The sequence below is a fragment of the Camelus bactrianus genome, chromosome 23, assembly GCF_048773025.1.
Source record: "Camelus bactrianus isolate YW-2024 breed Bactrian camel chromosome 23, ASM4877302v1, whole genome shotgun sequence".
Classification (NCBI taxonomy): Eukaryota; Metazoa; Chordata; class Mammalia; order Artiodactyla; family Camelidae; genus Camelus; species Camelus bactrianus.
In genome coordinates, this window is record NC_133561.1 from 10,241,471 (window position 1) to 10,268,298 (window position 26,828).

At 39.0% G+C, this 26,828-nt stretch overlaps 1 protein-coding gene across 1 annotated transcript in view; it reads right to left on the minus strand.

Annotated features, from left to right (window-relative positions):
* USH2A (usherin) overlaps positions 1 to 26,828 on the minus strand; it is a 642,834-nt gene that overhangs the window by 350,602 nt on the left and 265,404 nt on the right. The window contains exons 27-31 of the mRNA XM_074351610.1: positions 25,969 to 26,172; positions 25,765 to 25,845; positions 22,784 to 22,978; positions 2,453 to 2,566; positions 321 to 482 (exon numbers count right to left, since the gene is read on the minus strand). Coding sequence (XP_074207711.1) covers positions 321 to 482; positions 2,453 to 2,566; positions 22,784 to 22,978; positions 25,765 to 25,845; positions 25,969 to 26,172 — 756 coding nt within the window. The remainder of the gene's footprint in view (positions 1 to 320; positions 483 to 2,452; positions 2,567 to 22,783; positions 22,979 to 25,764; positions 25,846 to 25,968; positions 26,173 to 26,828) is intronic.

Here is a 26,828-nt window from a genome sequence, read left to right on the forward strand (position 1 = left end):
CAGTAGAAGGGTTCAGGCAAGACTGGCGGGAGCAACGGTAGAGAACACGCAGTGAGACAGCCTTGGGAGAAGCGGGGTGGGGAAGGGAGGCAACATGAGCCCTTTTCCATTTTTCCAGCTTTGGCTTCACTGTGAGCATAACGTAACCATAAAGATCATGGAATTTTAGTGATGTAACAGGAAGCAAAAATAACTAACCCAACTTTTAAAACTGCATTCTCAGACAATGCTACAGTTATCTGAAATACACATATTAATTTGTAATTACATATATTTTTATATAGACTATAACTATTTACCGACACCGACAGAAGTCTTACCTGTGACTGTGTAGTTCTCTGCATCCCCTGAATAGATTAGCATCCCATCCATATATAAAGAGTACTGAGTTATAATACCATTTGCTTTCTTGGGTGGATTCCAGGAGAGTAACAAAGAATTGGGAAAGGATTTAGCTACTGGTGGCTGAACCTCTTGTGGGGCTGTGGGGGAGGAGAAAAAAAAGATTTATAGAGTCTAATTTTAGTTTACTTTTCTAATTCAAACTTTTCAGACCCAAACCAATAAATCATGGAATAAACCTGAAATCTCATGCATGGAAATGTTCCTGATTCGTGGGCAGCTTGTCAGTAATTGCTTTAGGAACAGTGCTAAATAACTGTCCCGAATTTATGAGAATTTGCATCAGTGATGGATGGGGAGTATTTAACACCAGTTCATTTGACTGATGCTTGCGTTACTTCATCAAAAGTATTATTAACCCATAATCTCTACTCGGGGCTGTGCTTATTACAGCAAATTAGACAGAATCCCTACCCTTGAGGAGCTTTTGATCTAAGATGAGCAATGCCAGTGAGAGTGGTTCATAATCGATATAAAAAAATGCATACGCAACCATAGAAATAGCCAGAAAATACAGAATTAATTAATTACATATGAAAACTACATTGTATATGAGTTTTTTTTTTAAATAAAGGGGGCCTGTTCATTTCCTATAATGGTTAGTCAATTGGAGTCACAGGAACTAAAAAAGCTTTTAGAAATTGACACTAAACATACCCATCGTTTGGTAAACTGGTAATACCCTTAAGGAAAAACTAGAAATTGGGGATTCCTTAAATAATAGAAAGGAAACGGTGAACTGGATGAGGAGGAATCCCTCTGGGGTATAGCGAGGAAGTAGGTTTGAAGGGTACCAGGCAAAACCTGAACAAAGGATGTGTGAGATGTAGGATGACTTGTACCGTATTGAAGTTGGTGGAAGTAACTGTAAAAGGGGCTGGTGGCACGTGCCTCCACAGAAGCAAAGACCTCTAAGAAAAACACCACTAGTCTCGGTAGTCTGGATGGAGAGAACGTTGAGAAAATGCCAAAGATGGGCCACTGAAGGATGGTGTAATCCAGGTGAGCGTGATCTGGTTAGGTCAAGTGCAAGGCATACAGGACAAAGGGCCACAGAAAGGGTTTTACGGACTCCTCTGTTCTGTCATGGTTTCATCAGATGGGCCATTGTGCTGCTCTTACACATCTTCTGTGCAAGTGGTACTTGCTTTAAGGATTTCAAAGGGGGGGGCAGAGAAGAGCACCTGGGAAAGGGCGGAAGGACAGATCCTGAAAAAGAGAGACTGGCAGACTCTTTTTTTTCCTAAAGATCAAGCTCTTAAGTCTCCTCCATAACTTTACAACGAGGCAGTAGAAGGAACGTGTAATTCCTCTCATCCAGGAGAGAGGAATGCGAAGTCACGATGTTTCAAATGTTTTGAGAGCTGTTATTTCTCCAAGTGATGCGTTCTGACGCTCAAGCAAAGCTTTCGCTTCGGAGCCCTGAGATATGTTCTCTTTCTCGCTGCCTTCCTAACGTATGCTTTCGGAAACATTAATTTATGCCCACAGTTTGTAAGTTCGAAGTACAACAAAGTGAGACTTGAGTCAGAAGGAACCGGGTGGTGGTTAATAATGCTTCCACTGGCATCTGGAGGTTCCATCGTATGGAAGTAATCGTTGCCCGTGTGGGTGTTTAGCAGTTAAAAGAGACCATGGAAATCAGCCGTTTGATTCTCAATTTCATACTGTGCCATACAATCAATTCTTTTTAGTCAGACTGTCTCTAGATTTACTTCTGAGCCACAGTAAAATGAGGAAGCTTTCATTAATCTTTCAGATGCTTCGTATTAATGACAAGGCTCTTGCATGAACAATGTAACAGCAATTAAAAAGCCCATTAATCTGCATTACAGCTATTAAAGATGCATGTCATTAAAGGGTATGGAGTTTGATTCATTTTCGCACAACCCCCCTCCCCAAAAAATGGAGCAATTATGGCCTGGCAATGCACTTTGTCATCAAATTAGGTTGGGGTTTTCTAGCAAATGGCCTTGCTGCATTTAGCTCTTCTCCTATTTTATTATTCATGACTGCAATGTGGAAGTCAAGACCTTTGAAATTACTTTACCTTCTTGGGGAGTAGAGATGTTCAGCGCCTGTGAGCTCTCAGTACAGCCAGTCAGAGTGCAAGCAGCGAGGGTGACTGAGTAGCATTTGGAGGGCAGCAGGCCCGTCAATATGCCTATAAGAAAGGGGGACAAAAGAGGTTTGCATGTTTACCACAAGAAGCTAGAAAAAGTATTTTGTGTGTGCGTGTGTGTGTAAGAGAGGGAGGCAGAGACAGAGAACACAGTAACATATGCCTCTTTATTTCATTTTCCTGCCTGTGTGCTGACTGCAGAGCAGAGTGACTAGGGAGGAAAAACTGTGAGACCCACTTATTGTTAAGACCACTGCAAGCAGCATTTTCCCACATGCACTTCCAGGACACTGATTCCCCTATAAAAATGGGGGTTCCCCCTACAGTTCGAAAAGCAGAGCACAGCATATCTGATGGTAAAAACACACATCACCCTCTTCCAGTATCCTAGACCTCCCGCAGAAACCAAACCATTTAATTTTCTTTTACCTCACATTTCTCAACCGTATTTAACCAGAGAGTCCCCTTTACGCGACATCTATTAACACACATGAGGAAATGTTACTCCCAAGAGTGACTTCATTATTTTAACGGTAGGATACACGTCTATGGACTATTTGTTCATGTTGCAGCTAACAAAGATGCAAAGCAACATAGCTGAACAATTAGCAAACTGGATAATTACGTTTTTGAACTTCTACTCGCAAAATTATTAGTTTATTTAATTAAGACACCTGTCTTAAAACAGAAGCATTCCAACATTCCAAAAGAAGTGTTGAATTCACCTGACTTGGTTGTGGATATGTAAGATTTGTTCAGCAATTAAAAGTGCCTGCAGACATGAAAACCCATTTTGTTTACTGGTGTTTATAATCAGGGCAGCTCTTTATTTAGTTAATCCTGTGAATTAAAGACGTATCAAAAACATAATTTGTGTCTTTGCTTACCACTGATTTCACTGCAGAAGTTTTCTGAGCTGTTTTTTTATCCCTAATCACATAGATTGTCATCATTGATATAAAAAGATGGTCCTACTCACAGTATCCCTTTATTGAGGAAGCCTTGATGGTTTTAACGTGCTCATGTGGGTGACAACTTGCATCATTCAAGAACAAATTTTAATATATGTTTGCCCATTCCCTTTCCCCAAGAGAAAGAATAAAAAAATTACGAGAGCAAAGATGAGGACGAAGCAAAGACCACAGCCACTGTCTGTTCTGGCGTGTCCCACTTGCCGTCTGTCCCCAGCGCTGCCTGCAAGTCTTCATTCTAGCAGCTCCCCAGGCATCCCCCTGGGCTACCAAACCTTCTCCACTGCACTTGGCACCATCATCTGAGCTCGTGGCCAAAGACGACAGCAAGTCAATGAACTAAGACACGTACATGTGTAACCACCTTGTGCCAAATTCATTTCTTACTGATATCAAAACCCCTCCACGTTGTAACTTTCTGCTTCACCCTCACTCCTGCTGCTGTGATGGTCATTTCCTCTTGACTCTCTCAGACCATGACCCACATTCTGAGCTCATTCTTCTCAGCACTAAACGTCTTAAAGGAACGCTCACAGCATCACGTAGGCATCCTCACCATGGGGTGGTGTAGTGCTCGAGGGTAAAGATGCTCAGGCCAGACTGCCTGGGTTCAAAGGCCAATTCTACCGCTGATATGTCATATGGGTTTGGGCAACTGCCCAGACCTCTGTGCCTTAGTTTCCTCACTTGTAAACAGATAATCATAGTACCTGTCTTGCACGAGAGGTCTCAAAGGGATAATACAGTATTCTGGGGATATTTTAGTATTCGCCTCAAAGTGTAAATGAGTTTGGGAATATAACATACTCAACACAGAGCCGTGTAAGGAGAGAGCTCTAGCATGCGCCATGGCAGCCTCGGATGTATTATACTATCACAACCTAGCTTCTGCCTGTGCTATGCTATTAAATATTGATTTTTATTTCTGAAAGATCACTAGTGATCCCTTACATAGCAGACCAAGTAACCCTTCCTCAACCCTTATCCTCCTCTACCTACCGGACTCCCTCCTCGGCTTCCTTCTGCCACTGAATTTTCCTGAGTCCTCCTTTCTCTTCTTGACCGACTCTTCTTCCTTTCACAGTCCCTTAAATAGCTTTGCTTTGCTTTCTTTCTTTCTTTTCTTCCTTCCCTCCTTCTTCTTCCTTACTTTTTCTTTCTTTTCTTTTTTTTCAATTCTTTCCTCCCTCCCTTCCTTTCTTTCTTTCTTTTTTTTTTTTTTTTTTTTACAAGGTTGGGTCCTCAGGCTTCTTTCTTCCTCTAAACACTTGCCCTTGTTAGTTCATCAAGCCTCATCTTTCATCTGTGTCTGCGGACCTCGCATCTCTCCCCCACACTCTGGTTCTGCATTTCCACCGCAGGCCACGTGCCCCACCCAGAGGTTCAACAAGCATTTCACTCTCAACATGCCCCCATCCAGACCCGACAGCCTAAACTGTTTTGTAAGCTTCATTTTCTTATGTTTTAATGCCTCCATCATGATTACTAAATTCCAGGTTCAAAGCCAACATATCCTTTTGAGATAGGTTCTAGCCATTTTATCCTTTGAAAATCTTTGGCATCTGTCACGTCTCTCCCATTGCCAAACTCAAATCTACTGTAAGTCTAAATAAGATGAGTCACATGTATTAACTCGCATAATGCCATACTAACAAGAAATGAGTCAGCCCCCAGAAAACGAAACTTTTAATCCTAGAGGGAGCAAGAAAAATGTGTTGGGGCATGAGATTAGTTTCCTTTGTTTATTACCTAACCTAGGTGGCACTGCCTCTCCTAGGCTGGCCTGACCTAGCTGGGGCACAGGAATATTATGTCCAAAAAGACACACGGGTTGGAGACACGTTGGTGCTGAGATCTTTAGTATGAAGATGTGTGATATATCCAGATAATATTATCTTTGGGAAACATAAAAATCTTTCCATTATTTTGCAAAATATCTTATCCTGAGACACGATTTCCAAATCATAGCTGAAGTAAGTGTTGTAATTGCAACTGTTCTGTCTACTTAACAAGAAATATATTAACGGAGACTTTAGGAAGGAACATGTCAAACCAGAGACTGAGTTCACATTCACTGAATGGTCTCTGGTGTCTTATTTAACCTCTTTCGCCTTCACTCAAGGAGTTACTTTGTGTGTCTATGTGTATCATGAAGTTCCTTTGCTAATTTCTTCCCCTGTGAAAAACAGGCAATACTTCTCTCATCACACTTAGATTCTTCAGCTTTGTGCTTTGGTAGAGAAGTTAACCAAATTGTGTTTCACAGAAAACTCCTCAGATTCTTAAAGAAAGATGCTGGAGAGAAACGAGATCACCTTTCAGGCTATTTATCAAAGTGCTCACATTTTCCATCTCCAGGCAGGTGAAACAATAATCAACACTGAGAAAGGAGAGCGGCAAAACAGAAAACAGAAAATAGAAGAAGAAAGCTGATGTTTGGCTCTCACCAATGTTGAATCGCAGGTAGAAAGCTTTGGATGGCTTGCAAATCACACTTCTAAAAAATATGCTGTACTTTCTGAGCTGAGGTTGCATCTCTTTCCTATTTCCAGTGGAGATCTTGCTTATAATGCTGTGTCTCAGAGACACAACATTATGAGCAAGTTTGTCAAACCATCAGGATAATTTTCCCTAAATACAGGTTGGTATTATCTCCTTCAGTAAGAAGAGCAGTGAAAATAATGCCATTTGCAGCAACATGGATGGACCTGGAGAATGTCATTCTAAATGAAATAAGCCAGAAAAAGAAAGAAAAATACCATATGATATCACTTATATGTGGAATCTTAAGAAAAAAGACCAATGAACTTATTTACAAAACAGAAACAGACTCACAGACATAGAAAACAAACCTATGCTTACCAGGCTGGTAAGGGACAAATTGGGAGTTTGAGATTTGCAGATACTAATTACTATATATAAAATAGATAAACAAGAAGTTTATACTGTATAGCACAGGGAACTATATTTAATATCTTGTAGTAACTTACGGTGAAAGAGAACATGAAAATGAATATATGTATGTACATGTATGATTGAAGCATTATGCTGTAAACCAGAAATTGACACAACATTGTAAACTGACTGGACTTCAATAAAACCATATATACAAAGGTAAAAAATAGAGAATAACTACCTTAGCTCATCTCAAATAATCTCTTTGAAACATATGTCGGTCAGAAAATTTCTTAAAGTAATCGTCATATTTACTTAACCTCAGGTGTAAAAAGGAAAGCTATTTCAATGGTCAGACAATATATGTTGTCATCCACCCCACTCCACTACAAAGGAAAACTGAAACAGAATTAACCCTTTTTTTTTAAGATTCAGATAGTAAGTATATTTTGATTTAAAATACACAATAGGTCAGGGGAAATTTCATTTTGGTCAGAACAATCCAGAGGAAAATGTCTGATTTTTAGTATCCTCCTACCAAAACAAAGATGGCTTTAACTGATTAAAAAAAAAAAAAAAAAAAAGAGCCCTGGGATGATTTCACATTCTCTCTCCTCTTGTCAGGTGACAATTAGCGTGGGAGAGGGGAAGAGAGTGGTCAACCACGTGGCCTCCACTAAATCAGAAGACTGTCAAAGCCATCCCATTATCTGGGACACATGGTTGATCCCTTTTGTTTCACAGTATGGAGGGTTTACCAGGATGGATTAAAGTTGATGCTTATAAAAAGTTCTGCTATTACCAAAGAATAACTATATTCTCTCCAAGACGAGGCAAGGTGGCCTTTCTTGGCTGTATCGCTAGACCATTGAGTGCTTGGCCAGATGGCCTCACTGTAAGTGCCTGAGTCACACTTAGATTATATACTCTCCAGAAAGACAAAAAAAAAGGAGTACGACTATGACAACATATCATCAAGAAGTTTTTTTTTATCAGCTTTCCTTCTATATGCTTCTGTGAAAGGGGCTACAGAATAGAACTGATCTTTACAAAGTTTCTGATTTAAGAGAAGATTAGCGCTAGACGGACCCTAACAACAATAACACACAGGTTAATACATACAGCCGACTGCCTGCCTACAGGCCCGGTGGACCAGGGCATTGATAAGATCCGGACCTCTCCGTGCAAGAAGATAGGACATCTACATTTAATTAAAGACAAAGGGGAAAAAAAGGATGACCATTGAAAGTGCATTTTAGCGTCATATTAAAAAGAATACTGAAAAATATACCGACTGACATAGTTCTAAAGGAATCCCAGAGAGAACAATAAAGCACACATTCTGTATCCACAGAAACCCCAGTAAGAGGAGTAAGAGGGGTGGGGCAGTCTCCTTGATGCTACCTGGGGTGTTTAAGATAAAGAGGTATCTCCTGACAGTGCAAACTTTTAAGACTGGTTTGGGTATAAACCTCCTTCTCTGGGAGACATCACAGAGGAGTCTTTTTTCTCTTTGAATTTGAGACTGTTCCTACCTCTGCTCAGGCCAGATGACCTCTCTCCAATTCCCTTTTGGCCACAGAACTCTGTGAAATCAGAAAATGGTCCCAACCATGTCAGGAAACCTGCCAGTCTCTTTTGATAATGGAAGAGGGTGAGCTGAAAAAACATTCAATAAGCATAAAGCAAGCATTATTGATGTCTTAAAAGTGTTAGTATCCCATGAAACACAGGAGCCTTAGTATCTGGATTAAAATCATTGGCACCAGCAGGACCAGAGCTCTCACATGCTAAGCGATAATGCATTTTGCATTAATGCTTAACATTGAGAAACCCTGACGTGCCACACCAAGGGAGTTTAAAGTCAAGTCAGTGCATTCCCTTTGAATTGCAGCCCTGTGGACCCTGGCGGGTGCAGAAAGCCCAGGCTGGAAGAGCCAAGCAAGTACCTGATTTAAGGAAAGGCAGCACATCACAGGAGGAAGTTTAAGGGCCCGGGGGCATATGGTTCCAAACTGTGTGCTCTGAGGATTTCCACCCAGCCCAGGGGAAGAGCCTTATCCTGGAGACTGGCAATTTTAAAAGTCCCTCACAGTGATTTGAGGAACTCCTGGAATGCAGAGGGTGTGTCCTTTAACCTCTTCACTTGTCCTATTTTCCAGCAGTCATTACAATGGTTTACCAAAGGTGGACACTAGATGTTTGACCAAAAAATAAAGACTTTTCATCCTCTTGGGTCCACCAGACTGTCTTCCCCCCTGTAAAAGAAGCCCACTCCCACCTTATAGTAGGGAAGAAGAAATCTGACTCCACGTTAGATCTGTTCCTTTGGCTCTAACCCTGTGCTCCGTTCTCTGCGCTTAGTCATGCAGGTTCTGCACCTTTTACAAAAGAATGTTGCCTGGAGCCTGAAATATGCAGAATAACCCATCCTCAAGGCTCTGACCTTTAAGGGTGTAACACTTTTCCCATTCATATAAAGATAAACAATTGCAGAGTAGAAAATAACTCTTGTTTTGCTGGAAGTTTACAGGCACATCATGACCCCACTACCTGGAGAGCTGCAAGAACAAAGCATTCTGACACCAAGAACTTTACAACAACCAACCACACCCTCTCCCCTTTTTAGTATAAAAGGAGCCTCAATTCTGACATGGGGAAAATGGTTCTCTGGGATATTAGTTTTCCATCTTCTTAGTCTGCTGGTTTTCTGAATTAAGTTGTTATTCCTTGCCCTAACACCTAGTCTCCCGATTTACTAGCCTTTAGGAGGCAAGCAGAACGAATCTGGACTCAGTAACAGCCCCACCCTTGCCAGGGAGCCAGCAAAGCAACAGACATGGTTTCTTTTGACCAACAGATGATTTCCAACCCCTTCTTTTCTGTGCTCTAACCTCAAAGTTTCAAAGGGGCTGAAGAGAAATATTAATAATTGGAGGAAGCTCAACAACCTAAGAGAAAATCATTGTGGGGTTGACTCCAGCTGTGCAAGCTTTTGTGCCTCTAATAAAACTGTCTGCTGAGAAGCAGGAAAAGAAGGGCTTTGATGTTGAAATTTTATGATGAACTCCTCCGATGAAACGTAGACAAGTATAAATGCTCGGCCTGGAAACCAAGCCTGAGACATGGGGCAAAATGGCATCCTTTTCAAAGCCCAACACATTTTGGAGAAGAAAAAGGGACTCTGTTTCTATTTACATCCTTGAGCAGACTCCTCCACCCCACCCCCAGCTGCCAACCAAGGTGTTTGGCTGGCATCCACTGTAATCTGTTCTCCTTCATTATGTTAATCTGTGGGCGGAAAGATTTCTGTCATCTTTGAATCACTTGTACAGCAATGGTAAACACCTTGGCCTGTCTGTAATTGGACAGGTGTCTGCATTGATGTCACCCAGCTTTTAATTCAATTAAAGAACTGGCTGCTCTGTTCTCATTACCCACTCATTTCCACTGCACTTTTGAGTCTGGCGGTGAAATCTGCACACAGCCATCGCCTACCCTGAGTCCAGAGTCTGTGGTCCCCGTGCAAAGATCACGCATAATATTTCAAACGAACTCCAGCAATCCAAGTGTCTTTTCATGTTAGCAAAGGCATTCCGAATAATACAGAGAATTTGTTGTCCCTCTCTTTTTTTTTACTTTTAAATTCTATATTGTCTAAACGGTGTCTTCTACCTACTGGCCAGTAATTAGGGGCCATCCAGCAAAAAGAAAAGCAGTTTCTGGCTTCCCCTCCCCAGGGCTTTCCTCTAGCTCCAGAGAACTCATCAGAGTACAATGCTCTTATTTATTTCCTGGCATTTCACATTTGGATCAAGAAGGTGAGGGTGGGCAAAAGCAAGGCATTTATTAAGAGAGCCATCTGGTATGGGATTCCACACAGGCAGAGCGGAGGCTGCTACCTGGAGACACAGGGGAAGAACCCACTTTTAAAAGAAAATCAGCCAAGGGAAGGAGCACAGAAGAGAAGGGGACTTTTCTGGCTCAAGATTCTGTTACAGTGGTGAGAAATGCAATTTTTAAGTGTCCTACATCCCAGGATGAGTTCTGAGTGGCAAACCAACCCAGTGGATGGATGGAAGAGAGTAAATCGGTCCAGTATGCCGTGCTTTCTGTCCACTTAAAGGAACCTTGGAAAATAAAGTTCTAACACAGACATTTTGACATGGTGACCTCATGAAAATGAATAATGACATTTGTTAAATATGCATGAAAATTTAATGGTCTCACAGAGATTGGGGAACACACCCAGGATGCTTCTCCTTTGGTTGTTAGTAACCGCCAAAGGTGGCATTTATTGTTGTTGTGTTTGGGTCATATTTTAAATAACAATAAGGATCTATAAGATTTATAAAATGAAAGTCAATTTTCATTTTAACCAAAAGGTGGAACAGAAAATGCTCATACCCCAAACATAACGTAATCCTTTGGAAACTCTAAAGCTAACATTTTACTTTAATTTCCTGTGAAATAGACTTTCTGACCTTGTTTAAAACTTCTATAAGGAAGCATCTCAGATCAAAGACTAAACAGATTTTGACGCTTACAAATAGGAAAAGCAGTTTTTTAAAAATTTTAAAAATTAAATACAGGGTCTAATCCCAGTCTTAGAGAATGGTTTAAATAGTGATTTTAACTGATCTCAAAGCATTACCCAGCTAAGAGTCTCTCAGTAGGCTTATATCTAATGTCAAATTTTTAATCAGTGCCTTCACGGAAAGAACCACATAGTCTCTGCAATTTTCATTCTAATTCTATAGTTGGTCTGAAGCCACATCCACCTGTGTTAACTCTTTATCTAACATAAAGAGCTGACACTGAAACCATCAGAACTCTCCAAGAAAACATCGGACTTGACTCAGCAGGGAGGCAGGCAAGGAGACAGGAGGAAAAAGAATAAAGTGAGAAATGAAAGTCATTCCTTATTAATCAGTGTCCTACATCCCCTGCGAAAAGCCTCCGATAGTGCAGTCCCATCGTACAGAGGGCGCTGCTCTTGGGCAGAGTGCAAAAGTCATGCAAGTCCAGCAGCAGAGCTGAGGTTGGACCTGGGTCCAAGATCACTGCTCTTCTCATTAGACCTAAGCTCCAGTTCTGGCAGAAGAAAAAAGATGTGTTGAAGAAATATTACTAAGAATAATAGTACACTTATAGCAAATACTTAATGTAAATATATTTTTAAAATGTGTTAATAGGGTCAAAGTTATTACTAAAACCTACTGCATACAAAGTATAATCATTATCCCCCAAAATAAGCGAGTATATATGTCCATAATATTCCCTTATATAAACAACTGATTCATAAGAGTCTTTATCAGTGTATATGTGTTTATGTGTGTTATTGGCTACAACACTACATATGTGTGTGTGTATATGTATATGTGTGTGTGTGTGTGTGTGTGTGTGTGTGTGTATATATATACATATAAAATTATGATTAGTTCCAAACACAATACAAATATAAAATGATCATGAAAGTTAGAAAACAGAAAACTTGAGGTGACTGTTCCATTTCTTTATCAAATCTGATTGGTAACCTTGAAGTATTTATATCCAGTACTACAGCATTGCTGACATGCCTAATTGATTATTGCTGTTCAGCAAAATTGATATATTACCACCATTTTTAACCATCATACATAATGTTACCAAAAAGAAATCCAAATCCTGCGCTGCAAATTCTTACTGCATAAAATAAAATGAGTTAACTTGTAAAAATCCCTATCTGAAGCTTTCACAATGTACAAGGAGTTCATTATGTATTCAGGAGAGTTAGACAAAGCTATTAACTCATCAACACTGCATTACCTGATGAAATTCTTTTACATTAGCTAAGCAGGAACATTACATCATTTCTATTTTTACTATTTAAGTCATGGGCCATATTTTTGCCTCATGAATTTTTTCAGACAAATTTCTTTCAAGATTTACATTTAAAGAAATAGTTTGTAATAAACTACAAATATGGAATATTAATTTATGGAGTACTATAAACAATGGCAACGATTTGCTCAAAATTCATCTTTTAATACCATCTAAATGAATTTTTAAAATTTACTTCTAATGTTTGCCTATTGTGACAAAGACCACTAAATACCTTCTCATTGTATAGTCTCTTCTTCTACAGTAAAATAACAAGATATTTTTAGCTTGGCACATGGTCACTTTGAATAAGGACAACATTTTCCAGCATTTCCTATAGATAGGTATAGCCATGTGGCTAAGTTCTAATCATAGAATGTAACCAAAGGTGAAGGAATAACTTCCAAAATATGTCATGAATATGAAAGTCCACATTCTTCTTCAACCATTCCTCCTTCCTGCTGGATGGAAAGCAGACTGGATGGCTGGTGCTCAAGCAGCCATTCTGGGACATGAGGGAGAAGTACTGACAGCATAACAAAAAGGTGAAGTGTGTGGGTCCCTGAAACTGAGACTATCCACTCCTACATTGACCAATGGTGAACCTCAAGCCAGAGAGAGAAAAAGGTAATTTCACTAGTCACTGTTATTTTGGGTTCTCTGTCTTTGGAGAAAAATTAATTAAAAATGAAAAACTCATCTCTACTTTTTTTTTCCCCATAAACATTCATTTTTTGACATAATATTATACTTTAGACAAAGTGCTGCCTGTTATATATATTTTACTATCATTTTAAAAATTAGGGGGAAAAAAAGCAAATTGCCAAGGTAGGATCTAGCACTAGCCTGGAACACAGTAGACCATGTTTTTGTTTTTAATAAATGAATATTTTCTGCTCTGTGACATTATCAGCTTTGCAGCAGTATTGGCTTCCATTATTTTTGATTGCAAATATATAGTGCTTGAGTTCCATTATGAAGTCTTAAGTTCTGGAACTAATCTTTAGATTCTATTTATCTTAACGACATTTTCTCCCATTGGGAATATGTATATTAAGTTTCAAATATATATATATAAGTTGTGGTAGTTCTACACATTAGTTCATAAAATTAGCCCTGCTAAGACTCATCAGAAGCAGTAGTTCAAAACTCAATCCAGCAGGATAAAACAATAGTAACACTATGTAAACTCCAGAGTTAGTAGCAAAAAGCTGCATTGGTTTTTTTATCCATTCCTGCATTCCTTCATTCCTTAAAAAAAAAGTGTACTGATTGCCTACCTTGTGCCAAGTTACTGAACAAGACTTAGAATAAATATAAAACATGACACTCACCCTCTGGGAGCTTAATGTCTATTGCAGTAATAGCATGAGGCACAAAGAGCGTTCACAGGTAGTTTCAGCAACTGTAGAGTAAGATTTCTCAGTTGAATAGAAAAAAAAAATTGCATGGTATTAAGGTTTTTATTAAGAGCATCTATCTAAAGGCTTCTCAGGTAAGTATAATAATTATATATAACATATACATAATATATGTGTATATATGTGCGTATACACACACATATACATAAAGAGTAGCGTGTTATTTACAGATTTACAGAAGGACTGATGGCTGGGTTTAAGTTCCAAAGTCAGGCATAAGGTAAAAATCACTTATGATTTACCAAGTCCCCTTGACAACTCCTTATATGGCCCATAAAGTGCTGTACATTTGATTCTGTGTATACCTCTAACTCTTCACTAATAAATGGTTCTCTAAGGTTCTGAGTTCTTCATTCTTTTTTATAGGCATCCCCACAATGTTTCACCTTTTTTGTCGATTGTTGGGAAACCCTAAAATTATTCACACATTCTTTCCTTCTAACAGATATTGAGAGTTTCAGGACTGGACTGCATTCTTTGCCAGTGAGATTATTTTCAAAGATTTTTCCACTCTTTTTTTCATGCCTTCCTCACTTCTAAATTGTGTGATTAAATGTATGTAACTTAAATACACAGAGATGAGACTCCAGTATGAGATGACAATTATATTTCACATGTTGAATTGCACTGGTCTCCTTCTTCTCTGAACTTAACAGGCATTTTGTATTTCATATATAAACGGTGAACTCTCTGCCTTTCTAGTGGGTATCATGGCCTAGGGGATGAGAGGGAGAGCTGGGCTGGTTAGAAATGCAGAATCTCACCATCTTCTCAGACCTACTGAATCAGAAATCTACAGTTTACCAAGATCCTATGTAATTCTCACATTCTTTTACTGGCAATTTTCAGAAGCACTGCCCCTAAAGGTCAGAGGCCCGCCTTACATTGCCTCTGTTTCTTCAGCTGCCCTTGTGCTGTTCTGCCCACAAAGCTAATGTAGTTGGAACAAGGGGCAAGACCAAACAAATCAGGCATAAATTCAAGCCCTGCAGATGAAAACCATCCCATCTCACCTGGCCACTCCTCTCACCCCAGTGGTTTTCAATATGTGGTCCATGGATGTCTGTAAGAGAACCCACTGGAACACTTGGTAAAGGCAGATTTCTTAACCCTAGCCCCCAAATATAGGCTCTTAAGCATGGACCCCAAGAATTTATCTTTTATAAGCAATCCAGAGATCACCATATGACCCATAGAATTGAGAATCACTAGTTATTACTACTAGCTGTGGAAGAGACAGACAAATGAGAGATTCCCAGTATGGAACTCTTTTTTTTTTCAGGCACAAGAAGATTAATGTCCACCGTATATGAGGACTGAACCAGTTTTTGTAGTAAAAGCTATATTATCAATTGCATTATAAATTAAAGCATCTTTCTTTTTTATTTTTTTACAAATTTAGATTTGAGTCATGTGAAAGATTATTAGTATTTGGTTCATCAGCTAAACTGTAGTAAGTAATAAATATGATTAATTATTATTATCTGAAAAAGGAATATAACTCCTAGAGTTTAGGACAATCTAATGCAATAACAAAACAGAAAATAGCTTCTGTGTACCAATTACATTTCTACACTATGCCAGGTGCTATATTAATTATGCTGATCATTAAGTTTACATGTTGAAGCATCTTAAGGAAAGAGAAAAACTGTACATGGGCACAGTCTTGAATCTGCTCACTCTTGACATAATTTCAAATCAAATTGTGAAGGGTCTTTCTGAGCAGCCCTGGATTTGAAGAGAAATGCCAGGCCTGTCTCTCTGGGCAGCAGTTTCGCAAGTTAACGGGGCTGGAGGGAAAATCAGCAAATGCTACGCAGAGTTAATTGGAGCCCTTTGCAACAAGTCTGAAGATACACTGGAGTGTTAACTGCAGGGCTTTCTACCCTCAGGCTCCAGCTGAGAAAATGAACTCGCAAGAACTCCCTGCTCTGAACCCTGGCCTTCAGAGGGCAGAGAATCCAGACTGTGGGCCCAAAGGGGCCCATTTGTACCTGAGTGGGGCTGTTGACCCTTGGACTCTCCACGCCGCTGGGATTTATCTCATTTAATCCTCTGGTAGCCAAATTCATGAATGGTAAATATTCTGCCCTGCTCTCCCGTTCTCTTGGTTAATATTCATTTCTTTTTCCTTTGGCCTTCTGCATTTTGTAAGTCTGACCACAATTTCCCATTTCTTTCCAATGATCATTTCACTTGATTTTTGTAGTCCTATGATTTTCCTTAGCTAATTTAATCTACCTACTTTTAATAGTTCATCATTTTTATACAGCCATTTATCTTTTCCCCCCCTACATTTGCAACTTGCAGTCAGGAGGTAGAAGAATTTCTGGCTAAAACTGAGACTTCACCACTGATGTCAAACTCCTTCATTGAACAGTGTTTCCCAATGCTGACTTTACAACAGAATTACCTGCAGACACTTAAAAAATTCCAATGCTCAGGCTACATTCTAAACCAAAAAGTCAGACTCTCTGCAGGTGAGACCTGGGCATCAGTATTTTTTTTTAATTGACGTATAGTCAGTTACAGTGTGTCAATCTCTGGTGTACAGTATAATGTCCCAGTCATGCGCATATATATATATATATATATATATATATACATATATTCATTTTCATATTCTTTTCATGAGAGGTTATTACAAGATATCAAATATAGTTTCCTGGGCTATACAGAAGAAATTTGTTTTTTACCTATTTTTTAGAAAAATACCGTATGATATCACACTTATGTGGAATCTAAATAAAGAAAAAAGAAAGGTGCTGACTTTGAGAGATTGCTTCTCAGCCATAAAAAATAATAAAATAATGCCATTTGCAGCAACAGGGATGGACCTAGAGATCGTCATTCTAAGTGAAGTAAGCCAGAAAGAGAAAGAAAAATACCATATGATATCACTCATATGGGGAATCTAAAAAAAAGGGGGTGGGGGAAAGACACTATGAACTCATCTACAAAACAGAAACAGACTCTCAGACATGGTAAATAATTTTATGGTTACCCAGGGAAAGGGGGTGGGAAAGGATAAATTTGGAAATTAAAGATTTGCAAATGTTAGCCACTATATACAAAAATAGATTAAAAATAAGTTTCTTCTATATAGTACAGGGAACTATATTTAATATCTTGTAATAACCTTTAATGAAAAAGAGTATTAAAACAAATCTATATTTTAAAAAAAGAGATTGCTATGAAGCTAATGCAATCTACCTTAATTGACCCCATCCTAAGCCCTGTGATGGTTTTTATGAACACCTAGTAAGTGCCCAGTAAAAGGATTTAATTTTCTTGAGTAAACACCCAGTCTGAAGATAAATTTAGGGACAGGGCAAGTAAACTGTGGAAGTGAGGGTAGGTGGGTAGGGGATGCATTTAATCAACAGGAAAAATATCTCATACTCAAAAGGAACAAAGAACATAGAATTCAAATTACAGAAGATGATCATGCTCTGGGGAGGATTTAATTCAGGAAACCCCTACAGCTTAAACATCATCAGTTTCACGCTATTAATAAGATCAAAAAGAACTTGGAATCCATTGAACAAGAGACAGAAGGTGAGTGGTCAACAACAGAGATGAAAATAGATAATCTTGAGAGGCAGGCAGAAATCAAGGTAAGCTGGATAAGGAAGAAATGCAAATCATATAAAAGACTGAAAAAGAACAAAAAAATCATCTCAGAAGATTCAAAGAGCGGAATCAATAGTGCAAAAATCAGAAAATGAAAAAGGAAACATTTATGAAGAAATAATCTAGACTTCAGAGAGTGAACAGTATAAAGATAACAATGAATTCACTGACCATTTACTATGTGCCTATTTATGAGCAAAATATTCTATGTAGGTCATTCTTTTTTTATATTTGCAACAGTTTTATAACACAAAGAAGGTTTCTACCCCAGTTTATATACAAGAAATCTCCGATACAGTGATATGTTTTTAAATTTGCCTGAGATCATACAGCTAACAGGTGACATAACTGGGATAATAAACAATACTGAAAACTGCTACCAGAAGAAATGAGAATATATACAATAGCAAACTTTCTAAGCCAAAGAAAGACCCCAAATCTGAAGGAAAAAAGAGCTTGCTATGTAACAGCAATAAAAGTTATGAAAGGAAACCAACACATTTTATGATAACTTAATTGTTAAGGACCCTGTGTGAACCAATAAAGCTAAATCGCCGTGTGCATCCAGTATCAGCATTGTTTTACTCAAATAAATGCCACTCTTAACAACCAAAAAATTTAACATTAAAATCTCAACAAAGGTCACCTCAGAAATGCTAACGGGGGATTACTTTCAAGATCAACAGCAAAACTACTCACAATTTACTTTACCTATTTTCCTCTCTGTCGGTAACTTGTTATCTCAACACACTGGCAAAGCAGCTGCCAGCAACCCATTTCCACATTCTAACATCCCCACCAGATCCAGGTTCCTGGTTCTCTACTTTCACCTCCCCCCACCCCCCTCCCCATCCCTTACTTCCTAATACTCTTTAATCTTTACTGTGAAATTCTCTGACTTTGACTATTCAGCCTGGGTTTGGTGTCTCTCGAGTCATACTCCTCTCTCTCAAAATCTTGATTCTGCACAGTAACAGTCCACCTGGCAATGCCAGAGTTCTCCATAATCTTAAAGATTCTCTCCTACGTATGCCCTTGTCTGTTCAGTTCACAACTGTGAGCAGCAGATACATCTTTAAAATCCCATGAGGGAAAGAAAGTTAAAGAATTCATAGTCCATGCAGGCAAGAAGAGAAATAAAAGAATAGCAAAAAAAAAAAAAAAGAACAAACTGGAAAGCATGAAATATGATCGGAGAAATAAGCACAACTGTATAGATTATATAAGCAAATGTGAGTGAGTTAAGGCCCCTACTAAAATATAGAGATTTTTAAATTGAATATAAAACCAAATCAAACTAGATTCTATTTACAGAGATACGCTTAAAGCAATGTGACTGTGAAGGTTAAAATATAATGAATGTAAAATGAGTAAGAAAAGTATAAACAAAAAAGCAATTTCCAAAGAAACTGACAACTGACAAATCCAAGAAATTGACAAAATTGCAATAATTGAGAATTTCCCTTATTTTTTTTAACAGATTGGGTACATAAAAATAAATAACAATTGGTCAGTGGTTCTCTAATTTTCTTCTCTCTGTACACCACCCACATGCTTGAAATAACCTCTAGTAATATCCAATACTTTACTGTACTGATTTTCAATCTCTTCTAAGCAAGATATCCTTCCAAGTCTTGGGCAAAGCTGGTTTAAGTTGAAAAGCCTCTCTGCACCCCAGTTTCTGGTTTGATTATACCCCAAATTTCAAATTACTAATTCAGAGAATGTGCATTATATATATTATCAATATGGTGTGTCTAATATAAGCAAGTCTTAGTCTACCCTGAATGGAGAGTATGCTTTTTTTCCCCCCAAATTACCCACAGAAAACGAACAAATTTTTTTAAGATGTTATATTAACAACAGAAAATATTCTTTAAAATCTGCACATAAAATGCAAATCAGAATAAAAGACAAGTAAGAAACCAGGATGTTGCAGCACATTAGTCTAATATAAGTATAATATTCTTCATATGTAAAGAGGTATTTTAAATCAATGAGAAAAAAAATTTGAATCTTCCAGTAAAAAAACTGATGATGAAACATGCTAGGTATGTCATAAAAGACATACAAATTACCAGTAAACAATGAGAATACCTAATGTCTCCAGTAGTCAAATAAACCAAATTAAAGCAATATACTGATATACTTCAAAAATTTACAAAGTTTCTTTTAAATGTAAAACTTGTCACTAGGATGAAATGAAATATGCAATCTTGCATTCTGCTTGCTAGTGGGATTACATTTTGTACAGCCTTTTGGGCATGTATTTGGCACCATAAAAATAACTATAGTTTGTTGAGAAATTACCGTATGTTAAGCATTGTGCTTCATGCTTTCAAAACATCTCATAGCTAACATTTATACAGTGCAATCCATGAGTCAACTGCTGCTCTACATACACATGGATTCATTTTATCCTCACAGCTATCCTATGAGATGGGTAGTTATTTCATTCTCATTTTATTTATAGGGAATCAGAGGCACAGAGATGTTAATTAATTTGTCCAAGGTTACCCAGCTGAAAAGTATTAGAATATCATCTCACTTAATATTTCTAATATTCTTCTGAAGTAACTATTATTCTCCTATTTTAAAGATGAAGACACTAACGAAAGATCCAGGAGGATACATAATTTCCCCAAAGGCACACGGAAGGTTGGTAGCAGAGGTCTGTATCCATGTCTACTTGACTTCAAAGTCCAAGACTGTATAATGACTTTAAAAGACTTTGACCTAGCTGATCCATTTCAAGGAATTTATCCTACTATCACTGTCAGGCCTTCCTCCAAAGATTTACATGCAGACTTAAAAAAATCCTACTGATTGTAAGAGCAAAAGTTGGAGACCCTCTAATTGCTCTGTGGGATGGATTCATGATGGGGGTAATGAAAAAGAAGAGTGTCACAGCTGTCCAGGGAAGACAGCAGTGGTTCATCTTGAACAGTAGATAAGGGAAGAGAGAGACGAATTTAACACGTAGTTTGGAAAATGGATGAATAAACATGGATATATGAGGTTTGAAGATATGAAAAGGTGAGAAAAAAATCTTATACTTGATTAACTGAGTGGCTGGAGGTGTCATTTATTGACAGTAGGAAGGCAGGAGGGGCAGGAGTTCAGGTTTGAAAATGGTTAAGTTGAGAGGTTATTTGATGTCTATTGGTGTACTAGAAATGTCAACTTTTCCAAATTCCTGTTGGATACACACATTTGCAAGTCTGGGCAGGATGTGTATTTAGGAGTCAACAGTGTGTGCATGGTACTGAATGTGGTGGGAACTGATGAGCTTTCTGGAGCAAGGCTGCAGGAAAAAAGAAAGAGGCAAAAGGTCCTGGGTCTAGACCCTAAGGTTCTCCGAAAGGCAGTCAAGCTTCAGAAGGAGCGGGCAAAGGACACAGAAAAGAGGAGCGAGAACCAGAAGAGTCAGAAGTAAAATATACTGAGAAATGGTGAGGAACCCCACTGCTTTCGAGCAGGGACACCAGGATTACAAAGTGCTCTTTGGATACTTAAACATGGATGCTGGTGTTCTCGGCAAGGCATGAGAGCAGAAGTCAGACCCAATGAAGAAAGGGGGACAACACCATAGGTGTTTCTTGGTAGAAATAAGCCTGGGAAGGGGAGAGAGGAAGCAACAGCTGGAAAGAATGTTAGACAAAAAAAGATTGTTATAACTGGCTTGGGTTTGTTCGTGTTTTAACAGTGGCACTTGACAGAGTTTGAGTGATCTTGGGTAGAATCCAGCTGGGCAGTGGCTCTTAAATTTGGGTAGGCACCGGCATCACATGAAGAGGGCTTGTTAAAACAGGGATGACGGAGCTCCGCCCCCACAGCTTCTGATTCAGCAGGTGAGGGCGGGCTGGAGAATCTGCATTAATTAGGAGGTCCCAGGTGAGGCTGTGGATGCAGGTCCTAGGACCACACTTCATGAACTACTCGGGGAGACAGAAGTGAAAAATGTAAGTGAGAGGAAGAGAGACCACCAGTAACATCTCTGAAAAGACAGGAAGAGTCGGGATCCAGAGGACTTTTAAAGATTTTATTTTTGATAGGATAAGGGAAGCTCTGTAAAAACAGGAAGAAAAGAAGGAGAGAAAAGTGAAAAATAGAAATGAAAATAAGAACCATGGCAAATGCCTATTATATGCCAAAAACATTTTAAAATATTTTAGTATTCATTAATTCACTTAACCCCTAAAAACAACTCTATCGGTTAAAAAAAATGCAATTAATGCATATATTTGGTAGTAAGAAAGTGACAGAAATTCTCTATGATAGATTCTGGAGGTTTTGTTTGCTTGTTTTGGTGTCTGAGATGATCTAATATAGAGGACCATCAGCTGAGTAGAATAAGGACAGCAGGTTAGACTTTAGATAGTTTGGAAAAATAAAAAATATTTAATGAGGAGAAAGGGAGAAGGAACTTACTACAGAAACATGGTAGAACTGGTGTCATTACTGAGTGTCCATCTGAAAATGGGGAGAATTTTTAGTGACAAACTGCTTAGTGTTTTCCAGCCCACTTAGCTGCCATGTGCGTCCTGGGGAAATCAGATTGGGTTTATATTGTGTGGGTAAAATAGGGAATGAAGGACGTGAAACATATCAGGGTTTGTTTTTTTTTTTAAACTGGTTGTATCTTTGGGCTGTAGATTCTAAGGAATCTTAAAAAGGAAGTAAAAGCTGAGGGGGTTGACAATAGAGGTGTTGGAAAGACAATTAAGGCTGCTCTAAAATCCATATGATTTTTCAAGTTATAAAAGTCTCTGACGGAGGAAAAAAATTTTTTTCTATTAAATGTGTTGATGCATTATACTTTTTTTGGCCAAAGGCTTAAACTTGACTTTCCATTTAAATGGGCTTTAACATTTCATGAGGCTGAAAACCGCTGTCTTGCTACACGTGCACAAAGTCAAGAACAGGACCTGTGCGTGAGTGTATCCCACACGGTTCTGCCCAGCATGCGTGCTGCACTGTGCGAAATTGATTCCCTGGTTTGCCAGTCAGACTGCTGGCACTTTAATCCTCCTCTACCTTGACATAATCAGGTTTAATCAACAATTTTACAATAAATAATGGTGCTGTGAACCTGGGCTAGTCCCAAAGAGTACATTTTTGCATGGTGAAATAGGAGGCCAGTCCTGTATGTACACACAGGATCTCTAAAAGGTGTATCTGTATGTATGAGGATCCAATTAAGGATGAGAGCCCCCTGTGACCTGCTCTTTTGGGGGCGGAGAGAATATCATCCCCATAATAAAACTCTCCATAAGAGCCCATAAACAAAGAATTCTCTTTTTCATCCTAGGTGGACGGAGGCATCCGTATGATTAGAGACAGCTCTTGTTCTTTAATCAGGCAACATACAGGAATGTTTATTGTATTGGGGAAAAAGCTTTGAAGAGTGTTTTTATTTCAAGTCAAAAACAAAAAGAAAATTACTAAGTTCTGCTCCCTTAAGGCATCACCGTTACCTGTGAAGGTGCTGGGATTGGCAGACTCGGAGCTGGCGGAAGGCACGCGGGGCTCCCGGGGATCCTCCTCGCTGTAGGCTCTCAGAACGTACTTCTCAATGACACCTCTGGCCATGGCAGGTTCATCCCAGGTCACCTCGATGCTATATCCGTTTATGCTGCGGACTCTTGAGGGAGTTGGCACACTTTGTGGGGCTGTGAAAGAATAAAAGAGAAACAGGGAAAATGGCAGTTCTGAGAAGACTCCTGCCCCTATTTCTCACTTTTAACAGCCGCAGTAAATCAGACTCAACCATTAGCATAAATACAATTTATTAGAGTTGTAACTTTCCAGCATTGATTTAATATGACTGCACATCTTGAGCCATTCAGTTTAAGCGATATTTCAAAGCCATCAAAACTCCATCGACATAACGTTCTTTCAGGTCTAGTCCAGGTTTTCCAAAAACATTTAATGTATCCGACATGTTTTAAACATCACTCATAAAGAAGGAGGTGGATGGTGGGCAGATAACAAGTTCAAACAACCTAATGATGTACCCCTTGGAAGCAAGATAATTAGACTGTTATTATACATAGCGGTTTGACACTTTTATATCTTCAATGTATTAGCCAAAAAATATCACAAATGTGATTGCACTGCACATGAAGGTCTGATCCCATTTTCCAAATTCAATTGTTTCTCAAATTAATTTTTTAAAAAAGCAAAGTTCTACCAGATATGATATACAGGATACATCCCTAATTGTGTTTTGCCGGGTAGAGGAGCTGGTGCCCTTGAGATTCTACAAAATCATTTTCAGAGACATTTTCTTTGGAATATCACATAGTAAGAACACAAAATGAGGAAGTTTAAAGGGAATGCAAAACCTCACTTGTAAGCCGAGTCCCCTAATTTTGGAAATCCATAACCTCTAATTATTTATTAGCTACTTCTATGGTTCTGATCAGTAACAACTTCATCACAGCTGACTGCGCTGGAGATACTGAGAAAAAGCTCAGGGAACTCCCTGGCAGGATGATGGATGAGAGGTGGGCTCTGACTGCTCCTGGACTCCTGAGCCTTGTCGATGGAGGGTCACTCTGGTTTTCCCCCATCAAATATCCTCTTGCTCTGACTTTACTGCTCAGGCCAATAAAACAGGACAGCTTCAAGGGAAACAAAGTGAACATAAAGGATGGGAGGAAGCACAGAGGTGGAGAACCACTGTCTGAGCAGGTAAAACACCACGGGCACCGATACGAAACACACCGGCCACACAATCAAGTTGCAAGTAATGGGACATCGGGAGTGATGCTGATTTTATTAGTTCTGAAATGTGGTGCAGGGCAGAGGACAGTACTGTCTAACAGATGGTCTTCTCATAAGGGACAGAGCAAAACTGACTCAAAAATAATTAAATAGTGCAATTATTCTCCAACCCTTGGGAGCATGTAGCTGCTCAGTGTTGTGGTCAGATTATAAATATGAATTTATGGCAGGAGAATTTGTGGTCAGAGCATTGCTATAAATTCAGAGCTCTATTTGCATACTTTCTCAGTGGTACTCAAAATGGGGGCAACCTGGGGTGGGAATAGCTCAGGGTTACAGTGCATGCTTACCATGCATGAGATCCTGGGTTCAATCCCCAGTGTCTCCATTAAAAATAAATACATCAATAAATACATCAATAAGCCTAACTTCCCCCCCCCCCTAAAAATAAACTGTATAGTTAAATAAACTAAATAAATCCCCTTGGTTTAAAAAAAAAGGGGGCAATCAAGCTAGGTAAGTGATCCATTTCATCTATTTATGTTGCTGAGTTAGCCTGGAAGCAGGCTTTATAGTATATCTGATAATAAAGTAGAAAAGTAAGAAACAGGGGCAGAAGACATGCTAGTAACAAAAGAGTATTTTACATCAGAGCTTTTTCCAAGTTCTAAAGTTGAAAAGGATTTTACAGGATCACTCAGTTCATTGTCTTGCCTATAAATAGATGATGATTTAAATCATCCTAGAAAACTGTCAAGTTGTCCTCTTCTGGAAAATCTGTAGACAGAGAGCTTTGAAAATTATTAGTAGTAGTCCATCTCAGTGTTTAATTATCTTTTAGATTAAAAAAGATTCCTCAAATATGCCTAGGTTAGTAACCCACTGTTGATAATTAGGATGAGAAAATATCTTGGTAAAAAAAAAAAACGCAGCTTTAGACAAACTGCGACTTGCTAAAGATGAACTGTCTTCAGGAGGTGTGAGTGTCAACCATATGGAAATGCATTTGTCTTGCTGACAAATGGCTGATCCCAAATGGTGGAAGGCTACTGGTTCGCAAAACTTTTCATAATGAATGCCTCTGCGTGATGGTACTACGTGGAGAGATTCTGTGGTCTCTGTCAGAAGTACAAAGCACTTACAAATCCGTTATCTGATCTGATGTAGTCTGTTTCCTAGCTGTCTCCCCTCCCATTCAAGAAAAAAAGAAAATTAGACCACTCAGCAATTTCTATCCTGGGAGAGTCATTCTAAGATCCTAATAGTTCACACCATGGCAAACATCTGTCATGAAGTGATAAAAGACACAGCTGCTTCCAACTGGAGTGCAGGTTTCAGATGCACTCTCACCAGAGAGGCAAGAGGCTGCCACCCCCACCTAAGGGCAATCCTGACTTCAGCTTCTGGGAGTCTAGGAAGTCAGTAAAGGCTTCCTACCCTTAGATAAATTACAGCAGATATGGGCCTATTGCATCTTTAAGACAACCTGAACTAAATTCCTATTGTATCTGAAGAGGACAGAATCAAGCCTGAACAGATACTTCCTAAATACTTGAAAAATCAAAAGCATTTTCACCAATGACAGATGCCTTTGCAAACCCAGGCATGCTCTGTCACAAGATTAAAAACCTACTCCTTGCTCCAGGGTAGTAGTCTTTCCTTTTCTGCACATGCACAAGCACATGCATTTGTGCACGCACACACATATTTTAAGATGAATACTATTTACCTGCTGCTGCTGTCCGTCCCCGACGCCAGTCACTAGACACTGAACCTCCTTCGTGCGAGGCTATTACTCGATACAGGTATTCTTCAATGGAAATAAGAAGTGGGCAGGTTAAAATATGACTCCTGTAGACTAGCGGAGTGGCAGGGAGGGAAGGGGGATGGGTAGGGGACATGGAACATTTAACTTAGAGCACCTTCACATTACCTGTGAAAGGCTGGAGGCCACTCTCGTCGACATTCCGCTCTTTTCCCCGGTAAACCAGGATGGAGTCATTTCCCCTGCAGTTAACAGCGCTGTCAGTTGATAGGCATCCATCCAGATTGACTCTGACAGCACTGCTGGACATAGATGCCAAGTTAACGACAGCGCCCCGTGCAAATTTAACATCCTTCATGCAACCACCGAAACCTAGCAAATAGTAAGGGATTAGTATCACATAAAGGGTTTGAGTCATTAATTACCAATCATTTTTGTCCTCTGCAGTCCTACGTTCTGATGAAGTTGTAGGGGGTGGGGGTGCTTCAGACAGTGTTTAAACTTTCAAGTCTTGTCTGGGAAATCCTTCATGCCTCCCCCTGCTTCTTATCAGGCTAAGTTGTCACAGGAAATATTTGTTTTTATGTTATTTTGAAAAAATATACAGGCTGATAATTATAATTCAACTGAACTAGATTCAATGGAAAAGTATTTATTATACCTCTTTAATGACACCTGTTTTTCATTCAGTTTCTTTTCATGAATTAAAATTTTGGCAATTACACATTAGGGTAAGCAAGTACCCACATGTTCCTCATTCCTGGAAAATTAAGTCACTTGTGAAAGTCAGCAGTAAAGTACCAAAAAAATAATTTTTGAATTGGCATGATTATTCAACAAGCTCATTGGGGAAAAAGAAATACACTTTGAGGTCATTATGCAGAATAGCAGAAGGGAGAATACAGTTCCAAATGTACTAGAATCCTGAGATATTTCAATAAAAGTCATAATAATCATTGCAGAGATACAGAACAAAGTCCCAGTTCAATCAGGGTGCCGAGGACCTAACACTGCGAGCTACCATTTTC